Source organism: Prinia subflava, chromosome 8 (genome assembly GCF_021018805.1).
Source record: "Prinia subflava isolate CZ2003 ecotype Zambia chromosome 8, Cam_Psub_1.2, whole genome shotgun sequence".
NCBI classification, from domain to species: domain Eukaryota; kingdom Metazoa; phylum Chordata; class Aves; order Passeriformes; family Cisticolidae; genus Prinia; species Prinia subflava.
This window is the reverse complement of record NC_086254.1, coordinates 13,505,276-13,528,799: the sequence shown is the minus strand read 5'-3', so window position 1 is coordinate 13,528,799 and position 23,524 is coordinate 13,505,276. Positions and strand designations below refer to the sequence as shown.

The window sequence follows — 23,524 nt, the reverse complement described above, 5'->3', positions numbered from 1 at the left end:
CCTCAGGGTGAATCCAAGGCTGGAGGACACAGCCTGCCCCCCCTGCAGAGCTGCAGGGAAGCGCCTGGGTCCTCCTGCTGCTCTCCTGTTCCGGGCTGTCCCACCCAGCAGGGGCAGCAGTGCCGGTGACCTGGCTCATTTCAAACCCCAAATCCTGCCCTGGGCACAGCAGCCCAGCCCTGCTCCCAGCACCATTTCCCACGGACGGGAGCAGCACCGGGAGGAGCTGGGAGCGGCTCAGGGTGGGTTAAACGCAGAGGTCTCTGCTCTGGGTCAGTGACATTCCAGTGCCCGGGGAAGGGAAGGGTGGGAATGCACGACAGGAACCGCGGCTCATCCTGTGCCAGGGTGTGCTGAACTGCCTGGAGCTGCTGTGTGCGAGGGGCTGCAGAGAATGTGAAATAAACGCCTCGATTGTGTCTCTGAACTCTCACTCATTGCTGGGATAGAGCGGGCGCGGGGCTGGGCTGGGAGAGCTGAGCCTGCCTGGGGCGTGCCCGGGGCTGGAGCTGCTCCCTGGGATCCCCGCGGGGACACAGGCCACCCCCGCGAGGCAGGGACACCCCCGCGGGGCAGGGCAGGGACACAGGACACCCCTTAGGGACACAGGACACCCCTCGGGGCAGGGCAGGGACATCCCCTCGGGGCAGGGCAGGGACACAGGACACCCCCGCGGGGACACAGGACACCCCTCGGGGCAGGGCAGGGACGGTCCCACCTTTACCTGTGCTGAGCCGTGCCAGGGCTGTGTCCCTGTGCCAAGGTTGGGCACGGCCTGGGAGCAGCGGGGACCCCTCCAATCCCCCGGGAGCTGCCCCACGGGCAGGGCCCCTCCCCTGGACAGAGGATGGATCAAGGGACAGCGGAGCCACCCCGTGCCTAAAACAATTCCCTTCTCCCGGGCTTTTCCCCTCCCAGTCCCACGGTGTCACCTGTGCCATGAGGGGAGGTTTTGGGAAAGCCACAGAGCCAGCCCTGGAGAAGGAACACAACAACTGAAAAACACTTCCAATGTTACTTTTCCATCTTACTTTATTTCACTTTTTCTAGAAAATTCCTCCATAGTTCCACAAATTTAACAAAAATTTTAAAATTCAGGACAAACAATCCTGTAACGTATTACAAACATGAGTTTTTTTGTGGTTTTTTTTTTAAGTCTTGCAGTTAGTCTTGGCTCAGCTGCATTTCTTCCAGCTGAGTGAAGAACTTTCTCCCGACACAACTTTTAAAATCCTCAGGTGCTGAGGTATTTAATACCTCGGCTCTAGGCAGAAATACAATTAAAAATTCTCTAGAAGTTGAAGTACTTACATTTTTCTTTAGGAGTGCAAACTCATCTTGTCAGTTTTTGATGGCTATTCCTCGCCCCAGGAAAGCGACACCGATTTGGGTCCTTAGAGCATTAACGATCGCCTGACCCGGGTGCGGCAGGGCCGCCACGGCATCACCGGGCAGGGAGGAGCCTCCCGGGCAGAGCCGCCTCCGGCACATCCCCAAAGGAAAACCGCGGAACCGGAGCCGCTCCGGGCTCTGCTCGAGGGACGCTGGAACCTCTCTCACCATCAAACACGGTCCAAGATCTGACAATAAAACTGCTTCTGGATTGTTGCATCAATCGCTTGGCTCGCTCTGATGCTCCCACCGCACCCCACGATCCCACGGGTGGCAGAGTCATTGCACTTCCATGGATTCAGCCTGACCTCAGCCAGCCGCGCTCCCTCCGTGGCCCCAGCCGGGCTTTGCTGCCAGCCAGCCTTGCTCTCCTCTCCTCTCCTTTTAACCTTGTTTAATACATGTCAGTAATCAAAGCCTCAAGGCTCAACACATCCAGGACCCAGGAAAGCGCTCCCGCCCCTCCCTGCCCTGACCCGCCGGCCGAGGAGGAGGAGCCGAGTCCCGATCCCGCCTCCGCCGCGATTCCAACTCAGCAACTCGGGAAGCCCTGGGGCCGCCCGGCACTGTCCGTGCCAGCAGCGCCACCACGAAGGACACGGAAAAGCGACAGAGTCCTGTCCCTTTTCCTTGCAAAAACCATTATGGCTACAAGTCAATTTGGGATTCTTTTTTTTTTCTTCCTTTTTTTTTAACAACGCAAGCTACTACACATCCTCGAGGACCTGAAGCAATGCCCACAGCAGCACTGCCCCCTCCTTCCTAGAGTACAATAATCCATCCATGCTCTCAAGAGTGACACAAGAACAAACACTTTATCCACAAAAACCTGTACACGGCATGTTCAGAACAGCGTTCAGCCAGCCTAGAGGGATTCTACACAGGGAACTCCAAGGGGACACAAATGAGGCCCAAACGTGACCATTCTTTGTTCGCAGAGTCACCCCTGCTGTGCTCCCCGACGCTACCACATACCCCAAAAACATCAACTCTGTAGAACAACTAAGTACTTGCAAAAACCTTTTAGTAACAAATCAGCATGTGCACACAATGGAGAGGAACTATTGCTGGGGAACAATCCTACTTCGGGTTTTCAGGGGGATTATAAACAGTCTAAAAAAATCCATGTGTAAAATTCTTCTTATAAAAACCAAACAAAATCCCTATCAATGCTCAGCAGACTTCACCGACAAAGTCACTCCCAGGACAGGACGATGCCACGGCCACGGCGCCTCCAGCCAGGCTCAGGCCCAGCCTCCCACGGGTGTGCTGGGACTGGCTGGGAGCTGTGGCCAGGGGTGGTGGCAGGGGCAGGGTGGCACCTCCAGCCCCTCGAGGGGCGGCTCTGTGACAGTCTGGAGGTGCTGGGAGCGGAGCTGTGGCAGGAGTGACCTGGGCAGAGAGGGCAGCAAAGGCCTCGGGAGAGCCGCGCTGCTCTGGGGACAGGGCGGTGCCACCAACCCCGCCCCAGTGCGGGCAGAGCTGCTCCCCCTGGCACAGCCCCACAGCACCACCAGCCTGCACCGTGGGGTCCTGCTGCCACCTCCTCCTCTGCCCCCTGCCCTCCACCTTGTCTGGCCTTTCCACCCAGCCCTGGCATCATCCAGCAAGAAAGAAACAGCTGAGATCACTGGCGTGACAGGGTTTGCACTGGCATGAGCTTGAGCTTCCATATATATATATATACACGCACATATATATATATATACACACACACACGACACATGAAAGGTGGTACAAGGACAAAATTAACGGGAATCGGGTCAACATGACCCAACTCAAACAAGCTTATCATCATATTGCCACTTCAGTTGATTAGTTGCAACATTTCCATGATAAAGAAAGGGGGAACCCAAAACAAGGGACAGCCAGCCTGGAGCAGAGGGGCTCCCCAGCAGCGCCTGTGCCCCCCAGCGTTGGGCAGGAGCCCCCACAGCCCTCAGCACACAATTCCAGCAATTCCTGGGCAAACACTGGACTGAGGGATGGGGGTGTAACACAGCTCTGAGGGAGGCACTGGGATGTCCCCGAGCCCGCCTGGACAACACTTGGAGGTCAATCCTAGTTTAACTAGACACCCAGGGAAGGGGCTGTGTTAGTGTTTCTGGTTCCTGCCTGTTCCTGCACGGGCAGCGGGGCGGGACAGGGAGCAGGGAACAGCCCCAGCTCCGTGTTTGACATCAGCGTCTCCCAGGCGTGTCCAAAGATTGAGGCTCTCCCTTGTTTTGGTTTTCCCAAAGTACAGCCACTACTATAGGGGCCACTGTAAGGAGATTCCTCTTTGAGAACACAGAACAAAACCAATCACATGTTTTGGCAAAGTTATCAAACACTGACAAATGGAAAGACGATGGGTGAGCCCCTCCTGGAGCACGGGATGCCTGGAGGTTGCTGTCCAGCTTCCTTACACTACAAATTGTCCACAAGAGGCATTGAACAAATGAGTCAAATCTTATTAAGCGCCTTCCCCTGCCAGAGCCATAAAAAAACAACAGAAAAACACACCCTTAAGATCATAAGACCCAACTAGGCCCTTCTTATACATACAGTACATACATATATATAATATATATATATAAAATATACAGCTTACAGTTTTGGAGTCCTATTACAGTTAAAGCAGACTGAAAGGAGTGGGACTTTGTTTAGGAGCTCAGATCAACAAACAAGACATCTCCAAACCCCAGCAGGAGCCAGCAGGTTCCAGAGGCCTCCTCACCGAGCACAGTGTCCCCACCAGGAGCCAGGTCACTGAACCGGTGGGTGATCCCAGCAGGAATGCAGCTGCAATGCAGCTGCAATGCAGCCCCTCTCCTCTGCAGCAGACCAGCAGGAGCCTCCCATGTCCCCAGCTCTGTCAAAGCCGGTGTCACCCCCACGGCACAGGGGAGGGCTCTGCATAGGCTGGTCCCGAGCTCCAGGGAAGGGAACAGCATCCACGCCTCTTCAGAGCTCAGAGATGCCTGCAAAATGTGCTCTTGAAACAGTTGCTCGAAGGGAAACCGAAAAGGTCGCGCTGTGCAGCCTAAGTGCAGCACGCCTGCTCTGCTCGGGGCCTGGCCCACAGAGCCAGGGGGGACAGACTCAGCAAGGCAGGCGCCGCTTTGAAGCCTACAAGAAAAGTGCAGCTGGCTGAGCGTTCCTAGAGCATGGCTGTTCTCTAAGGCAGTGCTTCTTCGGGTGAGGCAGGAGGGTCAGAAGGCCTAGTTCGTGGGGTGGTTTCCTGGTACCAGTGGAGGGGATCTCTGGTTGAAGAGCAGAGGCAGCTTCCCAGGCCCAGCGTCATGTGGCCACGGCCTCCAGGTAGCTCTGCAGCTTGCGGACGGTCGTCTCATCCAGGGAGAAGAGGTCAAAGTCAAAGGTTGTGTTGGTGACATTGAAATGCCCGGTCTCCTCAATGAGGTTCACGATCTGGGGACAGGGAGGAGGATGTAAGCACAGCACAGAGGGCAGGGGGCACACAGAGCCCACCCAGGCTTTCCCACCCCTTCGAGGGGCTCAACAGGAAGGGAATCCTCTCCCCAGAAAAGCAAACCAGCTCCTCCTGCCTGCCTGACTAGCTCAGTCTGGATAGTCATGTGGGCAGGCTTTCTTTTAATCACAAAATCACAGAATATCCTGAGCTGGAAGGGACCCTCAGGGATCATCAGTTCAGCCCCTGTCCCTGCACAGACACCCCAACAATCCCACCCTGAGCATCCCTGAGAGCGTTGTCCAAACGCTCCTGGAGCTGTGGCAGCCTTGGGGCTGGGACCATTCCCTGGGGAGCCTGGGCAGTGCCCCAGCACCCTCGGGGGGAAGAACCTTTCCCTGAGCTCCAGCCCAAGGCCTGACACAGCTCCAGCCCCTCTTGGGCTCCTGTCCCAGAGCAGAGCTCAGCCCCTGCCCCTCTGCCTCCCCTTGGGAGGAGCTGTCAGTCAGACCAAGCTGTCAGTCAGACCAGGGGATCCCAACTTTGGGATTGCTACCAGGATGGCAGAGGGAAGATCCCCACCCCACACTCCTGTACCATTTCCAACAAGAACACCGCATGCACAGCTGATTTTATTTTTTTCTGCATATTTCTGCTTTCAAAGCCAAGCAGAAGCTCTGTGAAGGGCCTGGCTGGCCCCTGGACCCCCCCAGACCCCCGGGGCCAGCAGGGCCAGGGCTGTACCTGCTGGAGCACGTTGCGCTCCCGTAGTGCCATGAGCCGCCTGTGGAGCTCCACCAGCTCATCCGTGTAGGCCTGAAACACAAACAGAGACACGTGAGAGTCTGAGGGCTGCCACAGGGACTGCCCCAGGGGGGAGCAGAGGAACCTGAGACCCTTTCAGACATTGCCAAATTTTCCCACTTTTTTACTGCCTCCACCTCCTTCTGAAGTACTGGGGCCCAGGACTTCCCTTAAATACAAATGCTCTGAAGGCCATTTATTACAAATTTAATGACACCCACACCTGTACCCAGCTCCAAGAACTGGGCAGAACCTTTAAGGATCAGAGAGGTGAAGTTCACCTTGGTGACCCTCAGTGTGAGCTCCTCATCAGTGTGGGTTCTCCTAACTAACTCCAAATTACCTGAAAACATCACATGCATCAGTGACCAAACCCCAGCAATCTGCTGAGCAATGATCTGCACTTAGGTAAAGAAAAATTCTTGGAGTGCACTGAATTCCCAGGTAGTTTTACCTAAACCACACCAGGAAATGGTGTGGTTCACAGGCTCAACGTGTTCATTGTTCTTAGTGTAGAGTGGTCTGTTTTTACCTTAATTTTAGAGGTTTTTAAGCAACAACAGGTCTGTATCAGCAAAACTGATTCACAGACAGTGAATCATGGAATGGACACTGCTCTGCCCTCCTTGGAGGCAAGGAAGGAGGGAATTTCATTGAACAAAGGTTCCAACTCAACATGCAAAGCAGAGCATCAAATAATCTTCAATTTATAAGATCAAAGCTAGATTAAACTGCCTTTTAATGAAGTTCCCCAGTACTGCAGCAGTGACCTGGCCATTGGTTCAGACAAAAGGCAAACAAATATAACAATTTCAATTTTGCCTATGAACACCACCTGGGGCTCCAGCTATTTAATGTACAAAATTTCTGCAGTGTCACTCTCTAAAGCCTGTCCTTTCAACATCTGGTTTTTGTTAAACTCAAGCTTTTACCCTGCTGAGACAGAACAATGAACAGGCTGGGCTGATTCAGGTGGCTTTGTGCACAGTGAGGCCCAAGTGTTCTGTGACACTCAGCTCCCCAATCACAGAATCCTGGAATGGTTTGGGTTAGAAGGACCTCAAAGCCCATCCAGTGCCACCCCTGCCATGGCAGGGACACCTCCCACTGTCCCAGGCTGCTCCAAGCCCTGTCCAGCCTGGCCTTGGGCACTGCCAGGGATGCAGGGGCAGCCACAGCTGCTCTGGGCACCCTGTGCCAGGGCCTGCCCACCCTCACAGCCAGGAATTCCTTCCCAATATCCCGTCTAACCCTGATCCCTGGCAGTGGGAAGCCATTCCCTGTGTCCTGGCACTCCAGGCCCTCATGAAAAATGCCTCTCCACAGGACACACCTTGTCATATGTTCCCTTCTTCAGGATCTTCTCTGGCTTGTTACAGGACTCTGGGCTTTTCCTTCCAGATGCCTGAGGGGAAAAGAAACCAAGAGGACCAAAATTAGCTTAGGAAACATGGGGGTGTCACAGCAGCTGGAAAGGGAGGAATCACCCGTCTGCTGAGGACAAAAATAGGGAAAATTTGGTGCCAGTGGGAATTTCCAGTGCAGATGAGAAGCAGAGCTGTGGGAATGGGAATTTCATACCTTGTTGTTTGCCGGGGGCAGTTTCTGCCCTGGAGGTGGCTCCCGGCTGGGCGGGCACGAGTCGGCGCTGTTGTCACTGTCACTGTCACTGAGGCTCAGTCTGGAAAACCAGCAGCACAGAATGAGCATCAGCAAACTCAACCTGAGCCACACAGAGCTGAGTGCAGTTCTCATCCCTGTCACTGACTGCTGCACTGGCTGGCAGAATGGGTCGCTGCAGATTCCAAGGATCCCTTTTCTCCCAGCTGATGTCACCTTGCATTCCCAGAGCAGGGAGCTTGAGGTGACACATTACAGGTGGCAGTTCAACTCTGGCATGTACAGGTCCCCTGAACAACTGAGCATCACTTCCTTTCACAAATAGCAACTCCAGGAATTCCTCCCAGTGTTACAAAGTGTCTGCATGAGACTCACTGACACCTCCACAGGCAAAAAAATGCACTTAGTGCATTTACAATTAAAGCAGACTGAAAGGAGCAGGTGTAACCTGCTGCTGGTGTAACCTCTAAAATTTCCAATTCATTCTCATTCTCCTTTGGCCCTACAGATATGGCAGGTGTCCTACAACTAAGCTGGTTATCCCCTAAAGGGCTACAAAAATATCTTTCAAGGCCTCTCCATTCTTGTCCCACTGATGATAAATGCAATAATGGGTATTTGCTTGTTTTGGTAACCACCAGCAGCATTTCCAATGTGCAGCTGCTCTCTGGGCCAAGTATTTGGGTTCAAATATTCCCTGAGACCCCAGGTTTGGGCTGTAACAGCATTTCCTGAGGGAAGAAGGATGGAATTCAACTCTTTCCAGGGCCTGGAGCAGGAAACAGCTGTCACTGAGTCCAGAGGAGTGGAGCAGCCAACACAGGGTGGGCAGAGAGTGACTCCTGAGCCCTGTCAGTGCAGGCAGCCAGAGCAGCACGCTCTGCCTGTCCCCCACACGTCCCTGATCCCTGCAGATCAAAGGTGTCACCCTGCAGAGCTCTGCAGAGATCTGAGGATTACAACTGTGACTGTTTGAAGGGGCTCAGTCACTGATGCCTGCCAGCACCTCCCAGTGCCTTCCCCTCTTCAGCCAGCCCTGCTGTCACCAGCTCTGTGTCCCCACACATCTGCCCTCCTCCCCTCCCACAGGGAGCCCTGGGATTGCTCCCTGCAAACGGAGCACCCTGAAATCCCGAACGCCACGTTCCGATTTGTTACCACCTGGAATCCCGGCTGACGGGGTTTGCTTTGACTGCTGCCTCCTCTCCCGACGAGCTGTCGTCGTCATCCGACTCCTCCGACTGCAGATCCTCCACCATGGAGCGCAGGGGGCCTGCGCCACACGGGAGAAGGGAATTCAGGACACAACCACCAACCCCACCCAGCCCAGCACCCAAACCCAGACACATCCTGACTCCCAGGGAGTGTGACTGGCAAAGGACACCCCGGCCCTTTGCTGGAGGTAAAGCACAGCTGACAAACTTCACAACTCCCTCCTGTCCCAAATCCCCCCCTCCCTTCCCAAATGAGAACAAAAGGACATATTTTTCATGTGTGTGGAGTTGATTTAAATGGAGACAGGAGCTGCACTTGGAACATTTACTGTTGCCAGTTTCCCTCTCTGGGTTAGCAGTGGAGGGATCTGAGAAAGGAGCTGTTACACACTGGCAAAGTGATGAATGGCACATTTATAATTTTTAATAAAACATAGATGAGATTGGAGGAGAACTGTTCTGGTGATTCTACAGATCAGGCAGCAGCAACACATTTATAAACCGAGGCAGAAACCAAAGCCAAAAGGGAAAGAACCAAGTCCAGAGGGATTCCCTACTCATAAATTAGCTGCCAAGAGAAGAAAAATACTTGTTCATGATGTTATAACATTATTGCCTTTTCTTGCTGAAGCATCACAGCTCCAACACATGGTTGCATACAAGAAACTATTATTATAGTGCTGGAAAAGCAGATTTAATTCTCTTGAGCCTTTTAAGGTTACACAAGGAAGGTTTTAACAAACTATTTCTTGCAACACACCTTGACTGTGGTTCTGAGATGGCTCGAAATCAGAGTCAGAGCTGGAGTCGGAGCTGGAGCTGGAGTTGGAAGGGCTGGACTGGACAGACTTAACCCCCCATAAAAGGGAAACAAAAGAAAAAGAATCTTAATCTTTCTAATCCAGAAAACCAGAGCACAAAGCACTGTGAGGCAGCAGCATCTGAGCACTCTAGAGCATCACTCATCACTAAACATAGTTCTTGGGGTTACAGAAAAAACCAAAATGTGAAATGAATAAAATCATTTATGGAAGTCTGGCAGGATACAGCTCAGCACTCCTGGGAGCCACGTCAAGGACTCCCATCAAACCCCTGCACATGAGGTTCAACCCCCCAAATGATGATATGGAGCATCTGAAAAACATTTGAATGAAAACTCTTACTTTGAAGTGTGACAGATGACCAGCACAGAACCCACAACCACCCAAACCCTCTGAAAAAGTGCATTTATTGTACCCACCAAAGTTCCCTTGAACCTCAGACTGATCACTGACCATGGAATCCCAGGGCCATGGAGTGGTTTGGGTTGGAAAGGACCCTGAAGATGATTTAACCCAAAGCATCATCCCAGGCTGCTCCCAGCCCTGTCCAGCCTGGCCTTGGGCACTGCCAGGGATCCAGGGGCAGCCACAGCTGCTCTGGGCACCCTGTGCCAGGGCCTGCCCACCCTCACAGCCAACAATTCCTTCCAACATCCCATCCATCCCTGCACTCTGGCAGTGGAAGCCATTCCTTGTGTCCTGTCCTTCCATCCCTTATAAACAGTTTTTCTTTCCTGCAGGCTCCTTCAGGCACTGGAAGGCCACAATGAGGTCACTCCAGCACTTCTCCAATGAACAATCCCAGCTTTCTACCCCTTTCCTCACAGACATGGAGATGTTTATCCCAACTAGCTCCAAAATTAATTCTAAATTATTATTATTATATCCTAAACCCAGATGTTTCTACACCACTTTGAATGATCCACTTAACTGTGAGAACATAAGAGGGACCAACTCAACCCTCGTGACCCCAACTCTGTCAGCAGAAATAGCAGGAGTATCCTGTGAGTAAGAGTGAGTGAAGAGTAAATGAACTACTGGTAACAGCAGCACCCGGGAAGGAAATTTGGGGGAGATTGGGAAATTTTAACGTAAATTCGATACTGAGCAGCAATCGCCTGCAATAGCCTTGGGAACCGCCAGAGGGCAGAAGAGGCCACGGCAACTCCCTCTGCCACCAAACAGCTCCTAAAATCCCCTTAAAATGGGGGTTTTGGTACTCAGGTGGGTTCTACTTTAAAGATTCTCCAAGTAATATCTTGCCTTTTTAAAAGTAATTCCCTGGAAATCAGCATTTCAGTTTCACTGCTTTCTAGGAATTCACTTACTACTACTGCTGCCAAATCCTGACGCTGGAAGAATCACATATATCCATTGAAAAATAATTTGACACAGGAAGGGTTAATACTATAAAAACCTTGAGACAGGCACAAAGAGGCACACTGGCAGCTTTGGCAATTGATAAGTGAAACTGGCAGCAGAATTTTTTCCTCCAAGATCATTCCTGACAGAATCCCTCCTGTCTGTGCCCAATCCCACCTTGTCCCCAGCCCAGAGCACTGAGTTCTCCTTCCTCAGACACCTCCAGGGATGGGGACTCCAAACCTCTCTGGGCAGCCCTTTCTGATTCCTGACCACCCTTTCCATGCAGGAATTCTTCCTGGTGTCCACCCTGAGCCTCCCCTGGCCCAGCCTGAGGCCGTTCCCTCTCCTCCTGTCCCTGTTCCCTGGGACAGAGCCCGACCCCCCCGGCTGTCCCCTCCTGTCAGGAGCTGTGCAGAGCGACAAGGTCCCCCCCGAGCCTCCTTTTCTCCAGGCTGAGCATCCCCAGCTCCCTCAGCCCCTCCTGGAGCTCCAGGCCCTTTCTCAGCTTTATTCCCTTCTCTGGACACACTCCAGCCCCTCAGTGTCCTTCTTGACCTGAGGGACCCAGAACTGGACACAGCACTTGAGGTGTGGCCTCAGCAGTGCCAGCACAGAGGGACAGTCACTGTCATGGTCCTGCTGGCCACAGTCACCCAAGTATTGGCAGGAGTTTCATTATTTCACTGTAAGAAGGGGGGAAATGTGTCAAAAATGGTATTACACCCCTTGGGAAGGGGTCAGGAGCAAAGGAGAATCATTTAACAATTCCAGTATCAGACCTACTGGCACATTGCAGCAGCCCTGGCTGTTTAGGGGAATTCCAACATGGAAGTGGGGAGCAGAGAGAACAGGGTGCCCAGAGCAGCTGCAGCTGCCCCTGAATCCCTGGACATGTCCAAGGCCAGGCTGGACAGGGCTTGGAGCAGCCTGGGACAGTGGAAGGTGTCCCTGCCATGGCAGGGGCTGGAACTGAGCCATATTTAACCCAAACCATTGTGGGATTTTATGAATATTTTCAACCTAACGGAGTACAGATCTTTCACCTGACCCTCAGCTCCTATCCTACATCCCTCATTCCTGGTAATCTGCAGGTCTTCCCTTAAAACAAGAGCTAAGCAGCAGTTGTTGGAGATATCCCATCTCTCCTTTTGCCATTAATGCCATCAGCTCTTTGAGCCAGGGGAGGATGGAGATGGACACGCTCCGTGTGCTCAGTGACTGTCACCGGGATGTGACCAAAGCAACGCCGACAATGGCAAAGAGCAACGCTGCCTCCCACCCCTGCCTCTCCCTTTTGTCAGCACTGAGGCAGCCAAGCATGAGGCCAGTTCAGGGAACCGGACTTGATGGGGGAGGAAAAAAAAAAAGGTTTAAAAAAAGAAATAAAGGCTAAGAAGTTTCCAACAGGAGCTGAAATAGCAGGAGAAACTCCTTCATCCTTGTGCAGAGTCCCCCCCTGAGCTCCCAGGCCAGGAGCACAAATGGGAGCAGGGCTGCTCCTGTCCACAGCAGCCTGTAAAGATGTCAGCGGGGAGCCACCGTGGAGCTGCAGCCCCGGAGCTGTTGCACAATCCCCTGGCTGCAGCAGCAGAGCTGATTTAAGACTTTCCGGGCCCTGCTCCACCTCCAGCTGCTCCCTCGCTCCAGTGATGTGGCTCCCACCCGGCCCCGCACACAGCAGTGCCCGGAGAAACCCTGGAGCTGCAACCAGCAGTGCTGGGAGCACCCCGGGGTGCACAAGGACTCCAGAGGCTGGGTGCTGCTGCCAGAGCACTGTGAGCTGTGCCCTGGGGCTCAGGTCCCACAGGAGCCTCAGCTGTCACCGAGTGTCCCCAGGTCCCGCTGTCCAGCACCCAGCGGGAGCTGGGGACACGGCAGGACAGGCTGCAGCAGAGGCTGAGCCCCTCTGTCACAGGCTGTGGCTGCAGGGACAGCCTGGCAGCACCATCAGCTCGCACTGCTGGGACTGACAGGGGATGGGGACAGCTCGGGGACAAGCAGGGACACTCTGGATCAGCACAGTCACAGGTTTGCAGGGAGGGCCTGGAACTGAAATGTGGGGCTTGCTTAGCACTGCTGCACTTTGGCAAAAGGGGAGAGGAAGTGCCTCTTCTTAATGCCCAGTGTGCACATTTAATCCATTTGGAAAGTCATAAAATCCCAAATGGTTTGGGTGGGAAGGGACCTTAAAGCTCATCTGGTGTCACCCCTGCCATGGCAGGGACACCTTCCACTGTCCCAGGGTGCTCTGAGCCCCGTCCAGCCTGGCCTTGGGCACTGCCAGGGATGTGACTTCTCTGCAGAGGGGAATTAACACCTGCCCAATAAACTCTTCTGCTGGGAATCCTGCAGATAAAACCCCCTTCCCAACAAACACATCGATATTTGCTGTATCACAGTGCTGATTAAATCATAATACAAACTGTCCCGAGAAAATTCATCTTAATAAAATAAACCTTTCTTAAAGTGGTCAGGAGGAACCAGTTCCAGAATTCCCATGACATTATCCTGTGCTGTTACAAGATACATGGCTTCTTTGTAACAAATATACAAGTGAAAAGTAGCAAGAGTTTGGATTTGTCTGTCCCTTCTTGCATTTTTTTTGCCTTCTTTTGGAAAACACTTTTTAGAAAACAGAGGATGAGGAATGTTCTCAGTTGTAAAAAGGAAAAAAATATTTAGACAGCTTTTAAAAATAGTACTACAAGAACATAATTTGTTTTATGTTTCACAACACAACTTATTTAGATTTAGTGGCATGTGGTTGTATTTTGAGCTTCAGCCAATGGCACATTTCTTACAGGCCACGGCAGGAAGAGGGGTTTTATTTACATTTAATACTGTTCTTTTTCGTTACCAAAACAGAGATGATTTCCCTCTTTTCTGAAATAAGATCACTCTCTAAAACATTGCTACTATGAGCAGAAAGTGTCTCTGTATCTCTTGTAGCTCTGTAGATGTCACTGCCAGGGATGGATGTGGGACCATAACCTTAAACTCTGACTTTTAGGTAACTGGCTGCAGATAAATCTCAATAAAAGTTTGTATCTGAAATAGGAGCTAAACCACACAGGAGGAACATTTAATACTGACTGGAGTTTCAAAGAAGAATTTTCTTTGAGATGCAACCCAGCCTAAGCATTTATCAATCTGCTGCTCTATCTTCTCTGAGAGATTATTTTTAACATCTTTTTCAGGCAGGGATTTAACATCATCCTTCCAAACTGGTAAAGAATAAATCCCTACTCACCTCTGACTTGAAAGAAGTTTCATCCTCTGAGTTTGACTCCTCCATTTCCACGGGCTTTTTGATCTCCTTGGCCTCGCTCTCAGATTTCACCTTTTCCACTTTGGCATTCATCTTCTCCTTGGTTTGTTTCTTCTCTGGATATGAGGAAGACGAGGTTCTGGGAGATGTCCCCAGGATATTCTTTACCCCTTTGGAGCTACTCTTTTTTTGTTTTTTGGCACTAGGCTTTGGTGACTCCACGTTGGAGGGCCTCTTGCTGGAAGACTTTAACTCCGGCTGTGGCCCTCCCTTTGGAGAGGTGTTCTCCAGTTTGGTCTCCTTCACGGCCAGTTTTGGTTCCTTGAAAGCAGCTTTTGGAGGTGCCTTCTCCTCCTTAGGCAGTTTGTTCTCAGTTGGTTTTCTGGAGGAGTCCTTCAAAGGCTTGTTCTGTTCTCTCTCAAGGTCTTTGGAGGAGTTTTTGCTCTCAGAGTCTTTCCTGGGCCTCTCCCTGTGCTCCTTGGTGACTTTATGTGGTTTGGATGCTTTGCTACTTTCCTTATTTGCATCCTAAAATTCAGCAACAGAAACATGCAAGCTGGGTATGAAACTGCAGCTCTGCACAGAATGATAGAACACATCCTCAGAAATCACATGGCAGCGTTTGTTCCGTGCAGAAATCCACCCCCACACGCCCAGGTAAACACCCACACTTCTCTCAAGCTGCTGCACACAAACTGGCAGTGGGCACTTCAACATTTAGGAAAGGATAAAACATGTTCTGCTCCTTTCCAGGGTCTGTCAAAGGTCTAGAAACATCTACAGATGTTTAATTCAGGTTTAACCTGAATGCCAACGCTCAGGGCACCCTGAAGGAAGGGAAGCAGGAGAATGTTGTCTCTTTAGCAACGGGCAATTTTCACCAGAGCTCATCTCAGAGCCCTTTATTTCTCTGCTGTGTTCTCCAGTGCTTAATTCCTGACCAAAATTAAATCAGCCACTAACAGGTAAGTCATCTTCACTCTGTTTCATAACATCAGGAGGCACAACTGAAGTGCCAGAGCGTTTAAAGCCCTGAAGAACACGGCTATCAGAATTGAATTACACTGGAAAATGAATTGTTGTTAATACCTGTGACTGTTCAGGCTGATAAAGTGCATGTAATCTGCTCCAAAACACATTGCTTGGGGATTGTTTCTCCCATGTAGGATTACACAAAAATAGCTTCAGTACATAAGGGAAAAAAAGAAGAAACTTAAGGTTCTTTGGAAGTCTCGGGACCTGGCTACTGCTGGAGGCAAACATCCAATCTGGAAAGCACCCGTTGGACCGAGTGGAGCGTACTTGATGTTCTCTCCAGCACTGCCCCGAGGACAGAGGAAGGGCTGATTTCCACTCAGCCCTCCTGCCAAGAGGTGCAGGGAGTGCAGCTGGGCATGGCAGGCAGTGAGAGAGCCACAGAGTCCATCCTCAGCATCCAGGACACAACCAGAACAAGCAGAGAGGATTTTCTCTGCCTTTAAGGAACGTACAATTCACCAAAAACTCCCAGTCTTGCACATTTAATTTTCTTTTCAAAACTTCCCTGGAGAGAAGTCTATCAGATCATAAAAAAGCCTCCTAAAGGCTGGGAAGTTCCAGACCATTAGCTACTGAACTGCAGAGTACAAGGCGGTTCAGAATTAGCAGCAGCCAGGAACAGCTGCTGAACAAGCTCTCAGCAGCCTGGCCTGAAAGACTCCCTCACCTCGGGCTGACCCAAACGTGTGCTGCACTGACCTTTGACCCATGGGAGGGTTTGGTCTTCTTGGGATCAGAGAAGGCAGAGAGAGGTATCGTGGGCAGCATCGGATAATCGGGACTCGGCCTTGAAACAGTCTCCGCTCCTTCTGGCATCACCATTACCTGGGAATAAAGAGGAGGGAAATTATGTCTGCGCAAAGTCTCACGGACTATTAACTATTAACACATGATTATGTTAAGCCACTTGCTCAATTAACACACTATTATTCATCTTTTCAATATTTTTTACTCGCCTGCTTAAAGGCCATAAAAAGATATTGTCTATGGAATGCTCAGTTTCAAGGCAACTCCACAAATACAGAATATTAAACCCACAAAAACTGAAAGGCAGCAATGCAATATCGAGTGTCTTTCCCAAAGGGAATGCCAATATTCTGAGCACAGGCAGGCAATAAAGCTCTGGACAAGAACTCTGTGTTCTGCTGCACACGCTCTTCCCCTGAAAAAGGGTAGGGAGATAAATCTGGAAGGAATGAGCAAGGCTTCCTTGGTTTAGGAGAAGCTGAATGCACTCTTCTATGGGAAAAAGGAAAAAAAAACAGGGCTTGAGTCTCCCCCTTCACAAAATCTTAACACCAAGCACTGAGGTCTATGGAACAATTCCCTTACCTACCCTACATTGCCAGGATAATTCTGTGGAAAACTGCCACCAGAGAAAGGGCATCAAAAGTGATTAACAGCTGAAACACCTCAGCACACAACGACTAAAACACCATACAGTGAAAATCCTGGAAAGCAGATGATGTTCCAGCCATCTCAGGGCTGAAATGAGCACCTTCCTCTCTCTGCCCAATACAGGAAAGCACTGGCACACTGAGGAAAGGGATCAAGGAGTGATTTGGATTGGAAGGAGCCTTAAAGCTCATCTTGTTCCATGCCCTGCCATGGGCAGGGACACCTCCCACTATTCCAAGTTGCTCCAAGCCCTGTCCAACCTGACCTTGATATCCTCTGGTTCACTAAAAACTTCTTGCACTTTGTGGCTTGGATTGATTTGCTCAAATCCTGCAGTTATTTGAGGATCATCCTTTAGAGTCTATTGCTACTCATTACCTTTCCAGATGGAAGGGTTCAGCTACTGCAGCAACCCACACTTCACTGGGCCTTCCAGAGAGTATCTGTTTTTCCCCCTCACACTTGTTTTCACTCTATATTGTCCAATTTTTCATTATTTTTTTTATTATCTAAGCCACAAGTAGCTGATGCCAGGTTCAGAGGTCATTTATTTACAGGAAGCACTAACTATTAAGCTAAAAAAAATTAATAAGGAATGGTTTGACAGCCTCTCTCTTTCCTTGAGCTTCTCTGTACTGATGCAGCTCCTGGCACCAGGAAGGTCACAGGTAACTGCAGCTGCCTGACTGACAGCCAGCAGCATCCACAGCACATCTCACTTTCCTGAGGGCTTTTCTGCTTTGATATTAATGTTCACACTTAAATTGACAAATGAAGTGTCACCAATCACACACCAACAAAGGATTTGTTCTGCTGTAAGTGCTGAAGCCCTATAACCATGAGTCAAAACTGGCTGGGTCATCTTTTAAATGAATTTAGAAAACTGCTTGAAGCCTGCTGGGCTTAAAGAAACCTCGGAGCAAAACAAGTCCACTCCTTTCAGATCCCAAACTGGGCACTTACCCCTCCAGCCCTGATGAGTTTGCGCCTGAATTCCTTGGTGGGGTTGTTGAAAGTCAGCTTCTCACAGCGAAGGTGGTTCACAGGGGGGTTCCCCTCCAGATTTAGGAACAGGTCATATGTGAAACAAACCTTTTTGGGCTCCTCCTGAAAACAAGAAAGGCTTTGGGAAACCGGAAGAAGCTTGGCATGCACACTAAGTCTGGGGATCCAAACAGTCACTCCTGAAAATCCCAAATAAACCACCAAGTGTTGCATTCATGGAGTTTTTCACCATGAGATCAGAGAGCTGGAAATTAAACTATTTATGCTTGAGGTTAGCATTGTTCACCAGGAACTCAAGCATGAGGCTTCTCACTGCAAAAGCAATGCACGGACACAGATTTTAACCGAAAATTGTCTGCTTAAAACTGTTCAAATCTCCCCAGAAAAGCAGATTCACAACTTTTATGCACTACTGTTTTCACCAAAATTCACAGCCTATCTCCTTTGGGAAGCAACTCTAAGTATCAATATTAAGAAAAGCATAATCCTTTTTGAGAGAAGGAGCAACTTCTGAACTCCCAGGATCTCTGTGGGCACCGAGAAAAGATTAAAGGCAATGGGAAAAGGATGGCTTGGTTTGTAAAATCCTTTTCAATATGCATATTGCAGGGGCTGAATGGGAAGATATCCCAGGCTTTTGAACTTTCCAAGGGCACTTTCACCCAAGCAATCCAGAGTTTGTATGCGTGGTGGGGGGATCATCTGCGCCTCACTGCCTCTGTTCCACCTGCTGCGTTTGCAGCACAGAATGGAAGAAATCCCCCTCTTCCCCCCCTCCCCCAAAATTACAAATACTCTTCTTGTGTATTCCAAATACCGACAGGACACTGCCTCACTGCCTGGTGCTTCCTGCAGTTTGTATTTCCAAGCTGGAAATTCAGCGTGGCAAGAGCGGCTGTGCTGGGGAGCGCGGCGAGGCCGGCGGTGCCCTGCGCATTTCCATGAATGCATCCCACGTGCCCCATTCCCTGCGCAGCAGCGAGCAGCTGCACAGCAGCCTTTTCCAGAATTCCCATCCAGCAGCTCCATTTCCTGGTGCAGTGGCATTGTTGGATGGGAACAGGCGCTGCAGGCTCCCAGCCCCAGCCATTAGATTTGCTGAAAATAGGTTGAAACGGCTTCAGACTACCCTGGTTCCTGCTGTTTGCTCCAGAGGCCATTCCTTGGACAAACTACACCTCTAACAATACAAAGGGTGGTAGCTAAACCTGGTTTACATCAAAATCAGTGCCCTGAGCTCGTCTAGGAGTCTAGGTCTTGGATTCTCACCCTCAAACAGGGGCGGGCATCAATAGACACAGAGAATGTCTCAGATTAACGTGCTGCAAATGCCAGGTCTTCAGACCCTCCTTTGAGAAAGCTCTGAAGAATCCACATGCTCCTGAAAGGAGTTTACTACAACATATAGATGGGAAGAAAAAGAAAAATCCTTGCAAAACACACTGCCCTGTCATTTGCCTGTTTTCCATGCCCGTTCTCATTAACGGAATCATTAGCGAGCTCTGCGTGTGCGCTCGCTGCAGTTCAAACAGCAGCTGCACAGGGTCCCTCAAAGCCTAATAAACTGAAATGAAGGATGAATAGAAATCCAAATATGGCCTAATAATGGCTTCTAAAATGCTTTCCCTGGTTTACAACAGAGTAAATAATCTTGGCTCTATCAGCAAGCGCAGGCTTTGGTCAGGAGATGTTTTGCCATCCCATTACCAGCTCTGCTTTGTCATTTGCCCGTTTGCTTTCCGAGCAGGAGAGAGGCAGCAGATCCCTTTCCCTCTCACCTTGGGTATCCCATTTTTTGGTGCTTTTTTCACAAGCATCGAAATATTTATCATGTGTCTGTTGAATTTTTGTAGAATTAAGGCAGTTTTTTAATGTGATATTCCTCCAAATCAGAGATCACAACTGCCCTGGGAACGAGCCCCAGCACAGTGCCCTGATCATTAAAATCTCCTTTGTATCCCCCAGGCCATAAGGAGCCCCCACCCCCCCCAGTGAATAGTTGAGATTACAGCACTCCTAAAAGAACCACCACAAAAGTCTCAAAGCAAAAAGCTGCAAATAAACATTCTTTCCTTTACTGCCCTCACTGCCCAGCTAATGATTACAGCTCAGGCCACTCCAAAGCTTAATCCATCCGGTCCTTCCTAAAAGGTTCTTCCCCCCAAACAACCATCAAGGGGAAGAAGGAGGGGGGAGAAACCCAAGGAAAGTCTCTCTTAATTGACCCAGACCTACCCATCCTCTAACTTTAAATGGAAAGCCAGACTGAGTCCACAGTGCCACACTTCAAAGCCTTTCCCAGTAACACGTTGGGATCCTGCAACCCACAGGGCCTTTCTCACCCTACAAACTTTGGTACAGATAAAGATAATCCCACACATCCTTCAGGTACTCCTGCTTCAGTGGTGACTACAGACACAAGCCAAGCTTTGCTCTTAGGTAATTCTACCTTCTGATATTCCTTGATGTCAATCAGAAAAACTGACAAGGGAAGGCACTTTGCTGCTCCCAAGAACATAAGCTTTTCTAAAGGGCCCTACATCCAAGTAAAGCTTTAAAAAGTGGGGATCATGTCCATTTCTAACTGGTAAATATGAATTGTTCAGATTCAAATTCAGTGGTGCATTTAGCCATGAAATGGTTAAGCTGATGCAGAGATGTCTCAGCAAGGCACCTCAAAACCTCACTTTGCATCTGCTCCTTAAATCCCAGGATGCCAGAGAAGTAAACTCCAAGTGAGCACCACAAAGCCAGGGCTTTTATTTGCAGCTGCTGTAAACTTCCCTTCATCCAGTGAATCCCCCTATTCCACCTCCAATCTCCTGAGCTGGGTACATTAGGTTTTATTTTTACTGCTTCCTGTCTGCATGGCCTGCCACTGCGCTGTTACGAGCTCTGAAGCTGCTTTATTTTTCCTTTGAGTTCTCAAGTAATGGGTTAAAGTTCTTTTGGCACTTTTTGTAAGAGGAGGAATTTTTAAAAGTCTTTTGTTAAAATTTCCTTGTCTTGTTTTTAAGGCAGGGTGTGCCCTTTGCCACTTAACACAAATCAAAAGAATTTCACTGGTAGCGTGCGCATAAAGCTCATAAATCACTTTTAGAAAGCCATAAAACAAAATTATCTACAAAAATCTAGCACACCAAGGAAGCAGGCTCATGGTTATTCAATAACTATAACATCTAACACCACTTCCCTTTTGCCATGGATCCAGGCTGACAGAGGCATTTATCCGGAACGTCTGGAGAAATGAAACCCCTTCCCAGGCTGGTACAACCCGTCTGACTGGTCCTGGAGCAGCTTCCAGACAGGGCATTGGAAAGGGAATAGTCCAATATTCACATTTTGAAATAATCAGCCTTCTGTTCCACTCAGAAATCCATGAACCACCCTTATCTTTTGGGAGATTCTCCAGGGTTAAGCATTTAGGACTTTCCTCCATCAGATGTTTATTACTTTGTTTGAAAATTAGGTTTTCCTAATATATTGTTAGTTTATATATATATATATATAATGAGTACAATAAATATATGACTATAAATAATACAGACTAGTGTAAATACATCTCTTTATCTACTCACTACTCCAAGACAAGCACTTAATAATCTACTAACTCTTACAAATACATGATATGAAGCTGGCATGGCTGATAAAGCTTCTGCCTTTGCAAACACAGCCTTGCCACACACTGCAAATATATATATAATATATATATATAATTTATATATAATATATATATATTAAATATATATAACATATATAATATATAATATATAATATATATAAATATATATTTTATATATATATTATATATATATGTATGTTCAGCATCTGGAGGTGCCTATGGATGTGTCACACTGAATGGTTACTCAAACACACACAGCCCAGGGGTTTTGACCCTGCTCAGGTAAAAGAATGGGTAAATTGATAATCCATCCTAATTTCTGACAGAAAAAGGTAAAAGCAAAGATTCCTCGGTAGCAGCAGCAGGACAAAAGGAATTGCTGCAGATTTGGGAAGGAAGGTGATACAGGACTGACCTAAAACGTTTCCCTCAAAGGGCAGACAGAAGGACAAGTTTCACTCCTCCTTCCCCAGGTTTCAGCAACACTGACTAAACTCCAGCAGGTTAAAGCTACTCCTCCAGACCTGTGCACATCCTGCCCCAAATGGCAATTTCTGTAAAATCAAATGTCTCATGCAAACACAGGCTCTTCAATCTTCCTTATTTCCCAGGCCAATCCCTTCCTGATGGCACAGTCCTGACACCAGTTGCAGCTGATCCTGTTTCACCTCCCCTGCCATATGTGCAGCCCACCTACAATGTCTCCACTCAGCTCCTACTTTGATACACAAATAATTTTCCCCTTTTCCAATATTTCTCTATTTGTTTTCTGTATCACCTCCACAAAGGTTGCAGAAGGGGTAAAATATGCATATTTTTCTTTTGAACCTCACTGGAAAAATCAAACGAATTTCTCTGCTTTCTTTGCTTATCTCCTTCTCACTAATAGGAAAAATCCAAGTTCCATGTATCCATTATGTAAATCCTGGAAGGCTTTTATCTCTAGCACTAAAATTAGGAGGTAGCATCTTTAAAGAGACTTTAATACAACATCTTATCCATGTTGCATTAATATCATCTGCCTTATATCAGAATAACATGAAAATCTACTAGACCTTTAGCTTTGTGGGGAGGATTGATCTAATTTGATTAGGATGCAAAAAATGTCACAGAGAATGAATACCAAAGCCAGACCTGTATTAAAGCCTCCAGATTACAACATGTACCACTAGAAGAGATTTATTTGGAGACAACAATGAAAAAAAGCCTCCAGACTGTTGAAAATGAGGGGGAGAGGGAAGGGGAAGAGCAGGAGAAAAACAGCAACGCATTTGTTGTAGCCGGTTTGTATTGATTCGAGCAGCAGAAGCCACTCACAGCAGCCCTCGTTACAGGAACACAAAGGATTTCAAAACAAAAATAGCACACTAACATTTCCAGTCCAAATGATCTGCTGTCATTAGCCAACTCGACTTTCAAAAGCTTTATCAATCAACCTGCTGAGCCCCTGCCATTTGTTTTTCAGGATCAGTTACAGCAGCAAAGGCTCTGCCAGTGTTAAAGGAGACCGTGAGTCCTGTGGCTGCTCAGAGCCCACAACTGCCCAGGCTCTCTGCAATATTCACAGTTTATGTTCTGCAATTCAAATCCCAGCCCTGAGAAAGCACCTACTCACTGAGGAGCTGGATTGCAGCACAGGAAGGATAAACACAGGCCAGCAATGTTCACAAAGGATCAGAACAGGCTCTCACACCTTTTTCACACTCTGCTGACACTTCCCTATCTGATAAAAAGGCACCAAGAGCACCGAGTGTGCCGCTCCAAACACACAGCCATGATAACAAAAGGGGAGTCCTCCAACACAAAGAGTCAATGGGAAATTTAATGCAATTTTTATGTTTAAAAAATCCCCGATGAAGTTCATTAAAACAGTTCTTAGTAAAGCTGTTCCTTCCCAGAGCACAGGTTGGTATTTCTTTAACCAAAGCAAAGAGCATTCGGGCTCTGACAGCCAGGATTTATCATTCCAGTAACAAATCAGAACAGGGAAAGGAAATGGCTAAGAAAGGAGGCTTAAACTGTGGAAAAAAACCCATTTCAGCCAACCAAGGCAAAGATCAATCTCCACAGACTGGCTCACTCCTTTAAATCCTTTCTCTTCTCACCTTCACAAAGCTAAACATGCCTCGATAAACAAATCCCAAAGCCTCTCAAAGTCTGGTTTCAGCTAAGGACACACACCAACAAAAATGTGTCAGAATGTGAGGAACATATGGCCACAAAACCCACCCAGCTCCCCTGCCCAGTCACCTCCAAAGAGCCTTTTCTCCCCAGTCCCAGAACCAATCCATACAATCTACTTGAAGAGAATTACTCAAGGATGAGTCCCAAATGCTGTAATCAATTTACAATATCTGCTGCACACACACCAGCTGATCCTCACCAGTGTCAACAGGTTTACACAGATCAGAGTGAGAACGAGGTAAGGTTCTCAAAGGAATGAAGACTTTGATTTGTTTGGTGTTTTAACTCCATCTTTAATTCAGGAGAACACAGGCTGTGTCCTAAACCTTTGTCACTCCTCCTTCTCTTTTCCTATCTTTTTGATTTCTACTATATCCCAGT

General features: G+C 48.9%; 1 protein-coding gene across 2 annotated transcripts in view; it reads right to left on the bottom strand.

Annotated features, from left to right (window-relative positions):
- Positions 1-1,014: 1,014 nt before the first annotated feature.
- MLLT1 (MLLT1 super elongation complex subunit) overlaps positions 1,015-23,524 on the bottom strand; it is a 31,960-nt gene continuing 9,450 nt past the window's right edge. The window contains exons 4-12 of one of the 2 annotated variants that reach the window (XM_063403312.1): positions 17,296-17,439; positions 15,634-15,759; positions 13,880-14,424; positions 9,203-9,300; positions 8,390-8,501; positions 7,190-7,289; positions 6,942-7,013; positions 5,549-5,620; positions 1,015-4,803 (exon numbers count right to left, since the gene is read on the bottom strand). In XM_063403312.1, the coding sequence (XP_063259382.1) occupies positions 4,675-4,803; positions 5,549-5,620; positions 6,942-7,013; positions 7,190-7,289; positions 8,390-8,501; positions 9,203-9,300; positions 13,880-14,424; positions 15,634-15,759; positions 17,296-17,439 (1,398 nt within the window). In that variant the 3' untranslated portion in view covers positions 1,015-4,674. Of the gene's footprint in view, positions 4,804-5,548; positions 5,621-6,941; positions 7,014-7,189; positions 7,290-8,389; positions 8,502-9,202; positions 9,301-13,878; positions 14,425-15,633; positions 15,760-17,295; positions 17,440-23,524 lie in introns of both variants that reach the window. The other variant, XM_063403313.1, reaches the window with a different exon arrangement.